Source organism: Rattus rattus, chromosome 6 (assembly GCF_011064425.1).
Source record: "Rattus rattus isolate New Zealand chromosome 6, Rrattus_CSIRO_v1, whole genome shotgun sequence".
Lineage (NCBI taxonomy): Eukaryota > Metazoa > Chordata > Mammalia > Rodentia > Muridae > Rattus > Rattus rattus.
Genome location: NC_046159.1, coordinates 129,688,904 through 129,702,350, shown reverse-complemented (window position 1 = coordinate 129,702,350; position 13,447 = coordinate 129,688,904). Strand labels below are relative to the sequence as shown.

Here is a 13,447-nt window from a genome sequence, read left to right as displayed (position 1 = left end):
TACAAATGCCCACGTATACATTTCCATACTATCTCTTTAGAGGCTTCAGAACTATTTTCTTACACCTAGCATAGCTTTTATTCCATTTAGAATAATTACCTTCCATGCCATTTCTGACTTTGAAGAAAAACAAGACACTTAATTGACCACAGAGGCTCTCAAGGGCACAGGCTTCAGAGGCTCGGCTGGGCTCACAGCTTCAGCTGATGTAATCTGCTACGAGAAGCTGACTCCTATTTTTAAATCATACCCTTTTACTCTCCTTCAAAGGGCACATATATCACACACTAGCTTCACTCATAAAATACCTAGTGGTACTAGGGTGAACCATGATGTCAGGAAGAACCTCCCACTGCACGGGGACAAGCAGCCCCATCTATGCAAATCCACCCATGGTAGCCTGGAGAAGCAGCTCCATGTGGCCTCCACTCTCCAGGTATCTCTTTCCTCTGAGTCCTTTGACAAGGAGCAGATGACTAGCAGGATTCTTCCAGAAGGCTAGGATAAAGCTTTCTTCTCTGTGTCTTTAGTCCCCTAGAGGGACACTTAGAAACAACTCCTGATGTTGACGTGCGGAGCCATCCTCAGCCCCAGGCTTCAGAGAGTGCCAGATCATTTGTTCTGTTTAATTTTAAACTTTCATTCACCAGCTCCGTCTTCCTCGCCGTGACTGTGCTGTATGAAGTTTCATGACATTTGGGAAATGCTAGGAAAGAAATAATCTCGTTTGGAGGTGAAAATTCCCTTCCAATTGGACGTTCATTTATGTTTATTCTGTTTATTTCTAAAAATAAGAAAGAGCTTTGTAATCAAAGTGACACTCTCCTGGGTCTGCCAGAGGTCAGAACAGTGTGTTTCTCTCTGGTCTTCATCCCGCCAGGACCCGGGAATGCCGGGTTCCATTTGGTTTCTACTCTTCTACTCCCTGAAATCTAACTGAGTTGTTGGGAACAGAAATTTTATAACACCCATCCTCTTTTCCAACTTTTCCATTCCCTCCTTAAGGAGTGTGTGTGTGTGTGTGTGTGTGTGTGTGCACGCGTGCACGCATGTGCACACGTGTGTGTGTGTGTGTGTGTGTGTCTACATCCCTAGTCCTGCTTCTCTCAGGCCCTGTTGCTTAGGCCTCTCTGTCTCACTTCTATCACTTGGCTGCTGCTTCTAGATGTTATGTTGCTTCCATCTTGGGCCTTTGTCCACATTGATTCCTCAGCTAAACACTGCAGTCTCCCACGCCTCCGTCCAGGTCCTTCCTTTTTGTTTTGGTTTCTTTACTGTTGACAAAAGCAACTGAATGGGGGAAGGGTTCATTTGCGCTTACTCTTCACATCTTACCCCATCACAGCAGCCAGTCAAGGCGGCAGGAACTTGAAGTAGCTGATCATAGTACCCTCATAGTCAGAAGAGAACACGGAGTGTATGCTCTCTCAACTCTCCCTCTTTTTCATTCACTCCAGAATTCAAGCCATGAAATGGTACAGCCTACAAACAGGATGGGTCCTCCCACATCAATGAATGTAATTAAGATAACATTATCTTCTCAGGCATGGCTCAGAGAGGAGTTCCCAGGTGATTCTAGATGTCAAATTGACAAACATGAACCACCATACTATTATTCATTCTTTCTTTTTGCTAGGGGGAGGGGTGCTGCTTCACCTGGAATCCCCCGTCTAGATTTTTTATTTGTAGTACATTTCATCTCAGAAAACCATTCAACGCACTGTATCGTGTTTGCCTGTCTTATGCACAAATGATCCCACAAGAGGGGACTTGGTGCTAATCTATACCCCACTGTGCTTACTGGTATGTAACTGGGCTTCAATATCATTTGTTGAATGTACAAATGAATGAATGAACACATTTTGAAAATTCCAAATAGGGGGCTGTAACCATGACATAAAAAGTAGAGCCTTGTCTCTTCCAGGATATGTGAAGTCAACAAAACTCAAAGTCCAGGCTTTGTCAGCTCAAATGTGGAGGAGGAGACAGAGCTGAGGCGACTGTACCTTAAAGACACACCTTGAGCACTCTGGGTCACTGTGCCAAATGACTTAGTTAGCACTCTATTCTTGAGAAATAAACAGAGACTCCATTTAAGGTGGAATCTCACCTGGACAGGACTCTAAAGAGTTAATCTGCAAATACACTGTAGCAGAACAGAAAACTGACCCTTACCAGCATCCCCAAAAGACAGCAGCAAACTCCACATCGGTCCTGTTTTTCACCTGAGCAATCATATATGCCAATTTCCAAGGCACCAGGAGGTCACTTCCATACAGTGGGGATGCTGAGTGATCTGAGAAGTGGTGCCCCTGAGTCCTTGGACTCTGCTTGGAATCTTGCCACTTGCCATATTAAATACTAACTCTGGGCTGGGCACTGGAGTGGCTCTGGGGCCAGGCTCTGGAGAGAACCAATGTAGACCCTGTCTTCCTTGAGTCAAGAGTAATCAAATACACTCTTGAAGACAGTCTTCTCTCAAAAACATTCTTTCCCCAAGTCCAAGTCTACCACATCCAGCTATTAAATTGAATCCAGCACACACAGGATTAGGGAGGCAGGCACAGCTTCAGCTACTACTGCTCACTAAAGGATAGAAAAAAAAAAAAAAAAACCCAAACCACCCATATTTTCCAGGATCAAGAGATTGATGACATTAAACGATGGGAAATGTTTCAACGTTCAAACCAAATGACGAAGAACTTGGTTTTTGTTTCAGTCTTACACAGCTAGCAACCACCTCCCACCAAACAAAACCAAATAAACACAACCCCCACGGAATTCTTCAGCCTTCAGGGGTAACACTGTTTGCTTGTACTATCTGCCGCACTGGAGGCACCCCCAAACTCTTCACTGGACAAAGAGCTTCCGTGTAAGGAGTTACTGTGGCCTTGGCCACCTCTAGGTATATTGTTTGACTTCCTTTTGTCTTGGTGGGGAAACTGTATCTGTTACCAAGGATTCTGGCCTCCATTTCCTGTTTCACCTCAGGTTAGCTACCTACCGTGGGTCTCTATTCTCGTCTACAAAAGCAAAAACTGTGCGTTGATTATGTCAAAGATTAAGCCTGCACTAAATAAAACGTCGCCGGCACTGTGCCCTGGAGACACATTTCTCTCCCATTCTTTCCTTTTTTTCTAATCCCAATTCCACCCCCATTATCCTCAATCCCCAAATAAAATACTAATGACAAAATAAATGACTGGCCTAATGACAAAGTCAGAAAACTTGCAGAACAGCCTGGGCTCACCAGCATCTAGTTAGCGAACCATAAACATTTGATTTGTTTACTACCACGACGGCTGATTTTTCCCCCTCTCCTTCAAAGGATGAATGGGTTCCATTACATCACAATTCCACCTCTGCCTGGGCAAGGCAGCCTGCGTTACAGAGAAGGCTGGCATGCAAAAAACTGGAGAGAAAATGATGCTGGCTCCCTTTACAGGAAGGGAGTCTGAGGTACAAACCAAGAGAAAACTTAGCTTCGAGATAGCTAGGTCAAGAAGCGGCGACCACTGTCTTGAACAAGAGAAGAAGCTCTTTCTGTCCCTCGAGTCTCTCTCAACCTCCTACATACCAGCCAGGGTTCCAGGTTCATAGTTCCAAAGTGATGTCCATAAAAAGGAATCTAAGCCTTTTAAACAACATTTCTAATTATGAATGGATCAGTTGAAATGACTAAGGGACTTGACACAATATTATGTCAGACCTAACATTTGGCCTTTTTTTCTTTTTTCCTTTCATGCCCTAAAACACACCCAGTTGCCCAAACAAAGAACTACCAAGATTGTACACAACCGCTACAAAATCTGGCCACATGTTCACTAGATGCTCAGTGTACGGCTGCCACCCAGTGGTAGGATGTATTCCTGTGGACAAAGGGCTCCAAATGGTTACATTAGTACAATGTGATTTTTTTTTTTAATTTAAAGGAACTTAAGATTATTCCTCAGGAAAATTAAACAAAATATTCATTTCTTTGGCTCTTATGTTCCGTGGAGAAATTTCTGAAGAGGTCAATAGCAGGTACAGTCAATACCATTCTAGCTAACCGCACAACTATATTCCAGTGCCTCCAACTATTTTGTAAAAGAATTGTTATTATTTTACTGGTTTCTACATGAATTATCGATTACAAAGGCCTGTTAAGCAGTCTAGTCTCGCTTTCTAGATTCGTGTAATCTACCCTGGAGTTTTAGTTACGCATGAAGAGGCATTTACAAGTGACAACCTTATAAAACGTGCACTTTATAGGAAAATCTGACTTCAATTAAAACCAGCTACGAAATCCCAGCAATTTCCAGCTGTCTCCTCTCTTATCCTTAGAGAATTATATATCACATTAATTGGTATTCTGTCACATTAAAAAATGTCAGCAATGATTAATTGTATCCTTGGTGCTTTTGAGTTATGTCTTCTTTACCAGAGGGATTCAAATCACACTTGGCTGCCTTCTAGCAGGTGGCCCTTTTGACAACCCTCAGAAAACTTCCTACCTTCCTGAACTTCTCCATTTGCTTGTAGAGGTCTGGATCCAGTTCCTGAGACACGTCCTTCATCCACAATAACGCCCCTCTATATTCTGTCCGGCACTGTTCCATGCGGTTCACTGTCAGCCAGGTATCGGAGATGGCCCGATGTCTAAAAGTCTCTACTTCTTGGTGAAATCGACACAAAGGGTTTCTCAAGGCCAACCTGTAGAAGAGGGCACAGCTATAATCATAAAACAAAGGAAAGGAGCAGGTCCAAATCCTGACATTCAACCCATGATGAACTTAGACCACTGTACAGAACACAGACGTCTTGTCAGGAGGCAGATACTCATCAAAATGTGTGTGAATGTGGGACTCATCCGGAGATTGCCTGAATTCTGATCTTTTAGTGTTTAGTGAACTGGACCATCGGGAAGCTCTCCATTTGTGTTGCTGGGTGGCCTCAGGCCTAGGCACTGTGTACTTGAAATTGAAGTCAAGCCTATGTCAGTGAAGGACAGTCAAGGTACTGTCCTTCCTGTTGCCATTCCTGGTGACTCCCTGTCTCTTCTATGGCTGAATTTTGGGCCCTGTGTGGAGGGCGGGATGGGATAGGGATGACTCGAGTATCCTTGACCAGGCCATTTTGCTTACTCCTCAATCAAAACCTGCAATTTGTTCTAATAGAAACAAGGCTGAGGCATGGACTGGTAGAGCTTAAATGATTTGGGAAAGAAGAAAGGCACAGATCCTGAGGTTCCATGGTGTGTCAGTACGATCTGATAACTATATGATTCAATCATCATAAATATAAGAAACCAGGTGGTGGTGCACAGCTCAATCCTGGCAGAGGACAGTGGGGTCAGAAGTTCAGGATTATCCTTCGAAGACCTAGGCTACCTGAGATCCTGACATAAAAGAGGGAGGGGGTGAAGGGGGAAGGGGAGGAGGAGGAGGGGGATGGAAGAGGAGGAGGAGCCTGGGTTCCTTCTCAAGCATTGTAGTAAACAAAGAGCATCACACTGGAAATAAATGTATACTGTACAAGTGTAAAATTATTATAACAGTAACCACCGGCCATAACAAACTGTCACTTATTTATATAAAAAGGAAAGTATACATTAACTTTAGGTAAGATATTTATTTTGGTTACAAAATACTGCCTCCTCCATATTTGAAACCACTGAAGCAATGTCAGGTGACTCACACTTTAAAAACACATTCTTCTGGTTTTCAAACACTTGTTTTTGAGTTATCTGTGTGTGCGTGCACGCGTGCATGTGTGCATGTGTGTGTGTGTGTGTGTGTGTGTGTGTGTGTGTGTGTGTGTGTGTGTGTGTGTGTGTGTGTGTGTGTGTGTGTGTGTGTGTGTGTGTGTGTGTGTGTGTGTGTGTGTGTGTGTGTGTGTGTGTGTGTGTGTGTGTGTGTGTGTGTGTGTGTGTGTGTGTGTGTGTGTGTGTGTGTGTGTGTGTAGGTAGGTGTTCTTGGAGGCTAAAGATGTCAGACTCCTTGAAGCTGGACTTGTAGGTGGTTGTGAGCCACCTGGTGGTAAGAATCAAACTTGGGGCCTCAGCGGAAACAATACACACTCTTAGCCACTAAGCCCTCATGCCAGTCACATAAAACATATTCTCTATGAAGTTTCAGAACATGGGTGAAAACGTTAAACATGAGACGAACATTTAAAATCCCGTTTGCACTCCAAGTGACTCAGCCAAAGGGAACCACGGTACTGGTGAGCTTCTGGTGACTCTATTTGTGCTTACCGTCCCTTGTATGCCTGCAGTACTCTGAAATTATAAATGCTGCAACATACCTTAACGAAACTCTCTTTTCCTGTTTTCCCCAGGTTTCCTGTCGCCTGTAATGGGTTGTTTTAAATGAGGACACATCTACGATAGCAGCCTGCCTACCTAGATGTCAGACGTCTTCTCAAGGTGTCATGCCACTGTGGCGGGAAATAAGTTTGTGCTTTATACTGGTGGTTTAAATTTACTACGTGCTTTACATCCAACATAACGTGTAGCAGACGCAGAGGCAGTCTCCAGTGCGAAGCTTTATAGCCTGGGGGATGTCTATTTGAAGATAAACAGCCCTCAGATGGCTCCCAGAGGAGGCTTCTCACTTTCTGACTCCTTTTCTCTCCCTTTAGATTTTGTCTATTTTCCAACATTTACTGACGATGAATATTGTGAAGAAATTACTCTCGAGCCCCTGGAATGCAGGACACTATACAGAGAGCTTGAAGTTATAATAACATGCTAGAAAATTTAAAAGGGGCATATACAAAACCACATGTACTCTCATCTCTGTCACCGCCCCATAAGCTGACCCATATAAATCAGAATGGTGGAAATCCACTTTCACTGCAGTATACAAAAGGGGTCCAGACCAAAGAAAGATATTCTTACTCACTGGAAATATTATCCTCCTATGCAGGCCTGACTCACCTTTCCTTTATGAAAATCTACCCAGTGGGAATAGTTAATAAAATAACTAAAGGGCTACACCAAGATATTTATCCTTAGTAGGGGAAGTTATATAATAGAGGACCTGGATTAAAGTGGTTAAAAGTGAGTACTATGCTTGCAGAAGACCTGAACTCTGTTCTTAGCACCCAGAATGGTTCCTGTAACTCCAGGTCATGGGATACTGGATGTCGGCTTCTGACCTCTGTGGGTCCCCCCACATAACACACACACACACACACACACACACAAAATTCTTAAAGTGATAAAACAAAACGCAGGACTCGGGCTAAGTATATTAGAGCACGCCCAGGTAATAGAATCCTGTGGGGTTGCTTTTTTTCTTTTTTTCTTTTTTTTCCAAATATTTACACATTGAAAATTTAAAAGATTAATATTATTTAATAAAATATCAATTTGCTAAGTTATTAGCATACACAATAACATACAGAAACTATCTGCTATGGTGCTGTTTATGCTAAAAACATATTCAGTAGGGCTAGAAAGTTGGTTTAACAGTTAAAAGCAAATACAGCTCACAGAAGACCAAGTTCAGTTCTTAGGCCCTATGTCAGTGGCTCACAACTGCCTGTAACTCCAGGCCTGTCTGTCCCGAACCCTCCCTTGGCCTCTGTAGTCACCAGTATGTACACATACATACATAGGCATACAGACAGACACACATACGGTCAAAATAAATTTTAAAAAAGAACATTCTGGAATCCTCTAAATCATGTTCACTCAACTAAGAATTCACATTCAGAGTGATTTCATGGAATTCTCCTGCCTCCTTCAGGTTTAGGAGAACTAGGTGTGACTTCAGGTGGCTGGAGAGCAGCTGTGAAAGCAAAGCCACTGCAGAAGAGGCCACCTTCCCAAGTAGCTGGTCACACCTCATTAAATTAGTGGAGACTGCTGTCTGCTAGTCTACAGTAGATACCTTCCCGTATTTGCGTTGTTTTGTTGACTGATTTTACTGGTGTGGGTGTGCGAGTGAGTGGGGGGGGGAGAGAGAGAGAGAGAGAGAGAGAGAAAGAGATTGAGGGGGGCATTAAGATAACATTAACTTAAGGTGATATATGGATACTTTGCGGGATCATTTTGATACATAATCATCCAGACTGTAAATGGATAGTCATTAGAATAATAAGTGTGATTGATAATAGTAACCCTCAATGTGATCTGGGATTCAACAGTTTTTCATAAATAGGTTATTAGTTTTAGTGTATAGGCACACTTAAACTTTTTCTCACTGAAATCAGTGATACAATCTTAACATAATTGCACTTATTCTCTGATTTCCCAGGAACCAATTATCCTTGTAATATTGGGAGAGGCTGTGTACACAAAAGAATTATCTATCAAGGGGTTATACCGCATCTGTTTTAGCATCTTTCTCCTTTCGGTTTCTTTGTTTTAAGCATTAAAGGTACAATTCAAGATTATAAGAAAATACTTTAAAAAAAATTAAACTGTGGCAGAGAACAGTGGGGAATGGCAATATTCAATTTTGACTGCTGCCACTGCGTACAAGTCAGGGTCCAGATACCATGAGCAAGAACCAGAATGTGCAAGAATGGGGTCACTGAAAGGCCTGTAGATATTGCAGTTCCCCGCCCCTCCAACCCCGTTTTTTTGTGCCACCTTTCCTGGGTTTCCATAGTAACACTCGTGTGAGTTGCCAATCAATGGCCTGCTCTTGGATCACAAGGAGGGAAAACAGTAATTTAGGGTAAATAGGGACGCCAGGTGGGACAAGTCGAGTAAGTGAATTTCTGAAGCCTACATAACCTTGGAAACTACCAGCAAAACTTTCTTTAGGTATAATTCTGCGTGATATTAACGGAGACATTTTCTTGGCCTTGTCAGTTAGTAGGGAAGGAGAGGCTAAGTCTTTTCTCTCTGGCACAGAAAAGCAGTTGTGTGACACAAATTCTCAGGACTGTTAAAAAAAAAAAAAAAAAAAAAAAGGCCAGAAACATTAGTTGAGGTTGTGTTTTGAAATGCAACAGCTCTGTCACAATTTCCTCCGTACTGGAGACTGTCCAACTTTCATGTACATCAGAACCAATTGTAGACCTGTTTGAAATGTCGAGTTAGAGTTCATAGGTGTGGGGGCGAGGCCCAGATTCTGCTCCTAACAGGTTCCCAGGTGACGCTGCTGGCCATCGGCCTGAGGAGTATGTAGTCCTAGGCGTCCAGAGTTCTACCTCTTTGCCGGCATCAGCCCTCAGAGAGTGGAGAGGGAACCTTTCAAGTTGGTCTCATTAGACTCTTGCTTTAATCAAATGCTGAGAGGGGATCAGACTGATTGTTATGAACAACTTGAAGGTCAAATGTAATCACTCACAATGATTGGCACACATGCTGCCTCCCACAGAGCAGAGGACAAACAAAATTAAATACCAGGGAAGGAAACAAATCCTACATGCTCTCTGGATCAGAGGGAAGTGGAAACCAGCGAAGTACAGAATAGCTCCTCAGGATTAGGCCAACGTGTGTTCTAGACTGTGTAATTCCCCCATCGGAAGAAGTGGGTCCCAGATTCTCTGTGGGTTCCCCCAAAACAGAGCCTCCGAGAAGGCCATACACACCTTTGCTGGGAGGAAAAGCAGAGGGCCTTCCCTGTGGCTTGCATCATTTTTCCTGCTCGGGTTTTGTCCTGGATGCCTTGGGATCGGAGAAATTTTCCCAGTTCATTTTCCTCTTGAGACAAGACTGACAAAAGAAAAACAGGGAAAGAGGCGGTGAGCAGGGCGCGCATTTTTATGACAAAGAAAGTGAGGGAGACAACTCACAAGGCCCCCTCTCTCTCTTCTGGGGCAAAGGTGAGAGGAAATTAAATCCAAGTGGCAGGCGGCAAGGTAAGTCCCTCCGCCTCCCCCACCCAGCGATTTAATGTCCATGCTGGTCTTCCATTTACAATAGGAGAGATCAAATTCACTTGAATACATCTGTCAGTGAGTTTGGTGCCCTGTAATCAGAACCAGAGAATGACCTCTGTACCGAAAAGCAAGCCCACAATGTGCTGCTTCCAGCTGAAATGAAGGAGTTGGGTTTTTCAAGGCAGACGGTGGGGACCTTTTGTGGCTGCCTAGAAAGCGGTGCTGGCTGCCTCCTATTACTCTAACCTGCTGACTTTTGATCTCTGCTGCCTGAGTTACATTCTGTCCTTGGTAAATCAGCTCAAACCCCTCAACCCCTGGGAAGCAAGTTGGAGTTGGAAGTGGGGACACAAAGTGTGTTAGGCCCTCAGGTAGACCATTTGGTAAATTTTAAAAGTACAGAACTGGAACCAAATCTGGATGGGTTATACTTAAACTTGATTTTACTTTTAGAGCCAAGGACAGATGGGGCAATTTAGTACGACAGTGATTTGGCACACGCCACCTTCAGACTGATTTGGTACAAATATATATATATATATATATATATATATATATATATATATATATATATATGTCTGTATGATTCTTCTGATACTGCATTTGTACCATTAGGAGTACTAAGTATATTCCCAGGAGGTAAGAAAGCAGTCACAAAAATGACCAGCACCATTTTTTATAATAGCAACACTCGCTCTGTTCTAGAAACTGATTCAAGCATTCATGAAACTACCAAAAAGGACCCAAAGATCCACCTTCCCCAGAGCCACAAACACAGGACTGTGTGTTTGCAATATGAGCACTCTACCATTGAGCTACGTCACTGGTAACGTGTATGGCATATGCCCCCTAGTGCTTGCGCTGAGGCCAGAGGAGGATGTTGGGTGTCCGGCTTTATGACTTTGTGCCTTATTCCCTTGAGACAAGTCTCTTACTAAATATGGAGTTAGCCAGAGGTTAGCAAGCACCAGAAATCGTCCCAATGCAACTAGCGTTGCACTCCACCCCAGCTCTAAGGTAACAAGTACACATGGGCCGGGCCATACCCAGCTTTCTGAGTCCTGGGATCGAAAGTGAAGACCTCTTGTTAATTTATGTTTTATGCTTTGCTTGCAAAGCAATTGTTTTTATCCACTGAGCCATCTTTTTAGTCCTAACCATGGTATTTTTGAAACAGAATGTTGCTATGCAGCTCAAGATGGCCTCAACTTCCCAATCCTTCCACATCCTTCAGCCTCTACCTCCTGCATGCCAACAACACAGACGTGCACACATCTGTCATCTGTCGCTATAAACACATCTGAAACGTCACTAGAATTCTTCTCTACTTCACACCATGCAACAGATCTGGTATAAGGGGGTTTACTTGGGGGAAGTGACGTAGTCCCTGATCACAACCCTTGTCTCCTGCAGTCAGTTCTTCGCACAGTGTATATGCAGTGTACTCGAAACTGTTTTCCACCGTGATCTGAGGACTGAGCTATTTCACCAACCCATCAGTCTCCCCACTTTTCACATTGTACCCCATTATTAGTATTCATCTCCCTAACAACTACACAAGGTTAGATGGGAACCACAAGTCCAAAGAACTCACTACTGTTTGCCTACATGTGACTACAGTCCTGTGGCAGGAGGAGGGGTTTTTGGAACCTATTTCTCTTAAAAATGAGATAAATAATGGCTCTCTTCATGCTTCCCTCTCAAGATCCAAGTTCCCAAAGCCTGCTGTGGTGAGGCACACTTACAAGCCCAGAGCTCAGGAGATAGAGTCTGGGGGCCTGAGAGACAGGTCAGTCAAGGATACAGAGGAGAGATCTGGTCTCACAAAAAGCCAAAACCAAAACTAAACAAACCACCACCACCAACAACAACAAACCAACAAAAATAAACAAATAAATAAAATTCACAGAACCATCACAGATCCAAGCCCAGTTAAAGGCTTCCTTTGGCTGAGGCGTGGTCAGTCCCACTCTTTTCTGGAGAGCGGCACCCTTCGGGCTCATGCATTAGTACTTGGCATGGTGAGGTGGCTGTGAGTGTGCGAGCATGGGCCTGTGTCGTCTGTGCTGTGAGACTCTGCCTTCTTTAGTCTTTTCTTTCTGTCCAAACTAGCAGAGAGCTGTATATTTGTGGCACTGACTGAACGTGAGAACGCGCTAGCTATAATTTTTGCCTTTTTGTCACTGTATTTCATTTTAAATGCTTGTTTTGTACCCATGCCATAGTTTTTTTTTATGTAGCTTAAAATGTGTATATGATTTCCTTTTCAATGCCATATGCATTTCTCTTCATTGGCTAATATTAGATTCTACCAAGAACCTTTTGCTTTCTATGGAGAGCAATTTCTCACTTTTTGCTTCTAAAAGCAGCTGGCTACTGTCACTTAAAAAAAGACAACAAAAAAACAAATTTAAAAAAAACCCTTAAAGATTCCAGTCACATACAAACAAACACATTTAACTTTAGGCCAAAAGAAACCAATCCAGAATAGCTGAATGTACACTTGTTGACATGTGTCTTTCCTTAATAAATAGATTGAAGCATTCTGGGATGTTTTCTGGTCATTTCACACACCAGAGGATTAAACTTGGTGAGAAACAGGCCCGGTTTTCTGCGCTGCCTCTGATTAATTGGCAGTGCTTTGCAGAGACCTTGGGCTCCATCAGAGTCAAGGCTGACGATGGTCATTCTCATGCAACACGTATATCAGTTATCATTCAAAGCCTCCACTTACTCAAAAGGTCCAATTAACTAGGTCTTAAGATTTCACATAAAAGCCCACTCACATTTATTTGCTTGCTGATTATATTTTCGGATGTGTCCTTTAAAGATTAAAAATCAACTGAAGAGCCAGGAAACCAATTTCCTCAACAGTCTTAACCAACTCTGCCCAGATTTACAGCTAATCTAGTAATAATGAAGAAGACATAGCTTGTCCCCACCCCTCCAGAGTTCACATTCAAGTGGCAGGTGGTAGAAAACAAAGCATACATAGTCACAAGCATGAGACACAATAGGAGAAATGCCAGAGAGATTGAGCAAGACAGACTGCTCTAGAGTGGGATCAGGGAAGGCTGAGTTCTGAGTGGCAGAGGGAGTCGTTCTTAGGATTCGTAGGGCACAGACATTCCAAGCAGTAGAAACAGAGTGCAAAAGACCTCCTACAGCCCGGGAGGCAAAGGGAATGGGCCCAAGGGATACACTTGGGGCTAAGACTGTTCCTAGTGCACAAACTGTGATAAATGTGTATGTAGTGTTCCAAAGCGAGTGGCAGTATGATCCAATCTACAATTCATTAATCTCTTAAAATTACGGTAGACTTAAGGGTCATGTACAGTATTCAGAACTGTGATATACCCTTCCCTGGTTTCTTCTCTCTTTTTTTTTAAATATTACGATGGCTCAAGGTTCAAAACTAGAAAATTGACACAGATACAATCCTATCAACTAAAGCACAGTCCTTACTTGAATTTTTACCAGATTTTCCATTATTGTTTTTGCTTTTGTTGTTGTTGTAGCTGCTGTTTTGTTTTTCCGTTCCAGAATTTAGCCCTGGACCACACATAGCAACGAGATACCCTCTTTCCTTTTCTGCAAGCTCTGACAGTTCCTTAGGCTCTGG

The 13,447-nt window shown here is 43.1% G+C and overlaps 1 protein-coding gene across 4 annotated transcripts in view; it reads right to left on the bottom strand.

Annotated features, from left to right (window-relative positions):
- The window catches only part of Ica1 (islet cell autoantigen 1), a 135,524-nt gene that overhangs the window by 90,954 nt on the left and 31,123 nt on the right, over positions 1-13,447 (bottom strand). For all 4 annotated transcript variants that reach the window (XM_032906943.1, XM_032906941.1, XM_032906942.1 and 1 more), the window contains 2 exons: positions 9,535-9,658; positions 4,497-4,695 (listed from right to left, as the gene is read on the bottom strand). In XM_032906943.1, the coding sequence (XP_032762834.1) occupies positions 4,497-4,695; positions 9,535-9,658 (323 nt within the window). The remainder of the gene's footprint in view (positions 1-4,496; positions 4,696-9,534; positions 9,659-13,447) is intronic.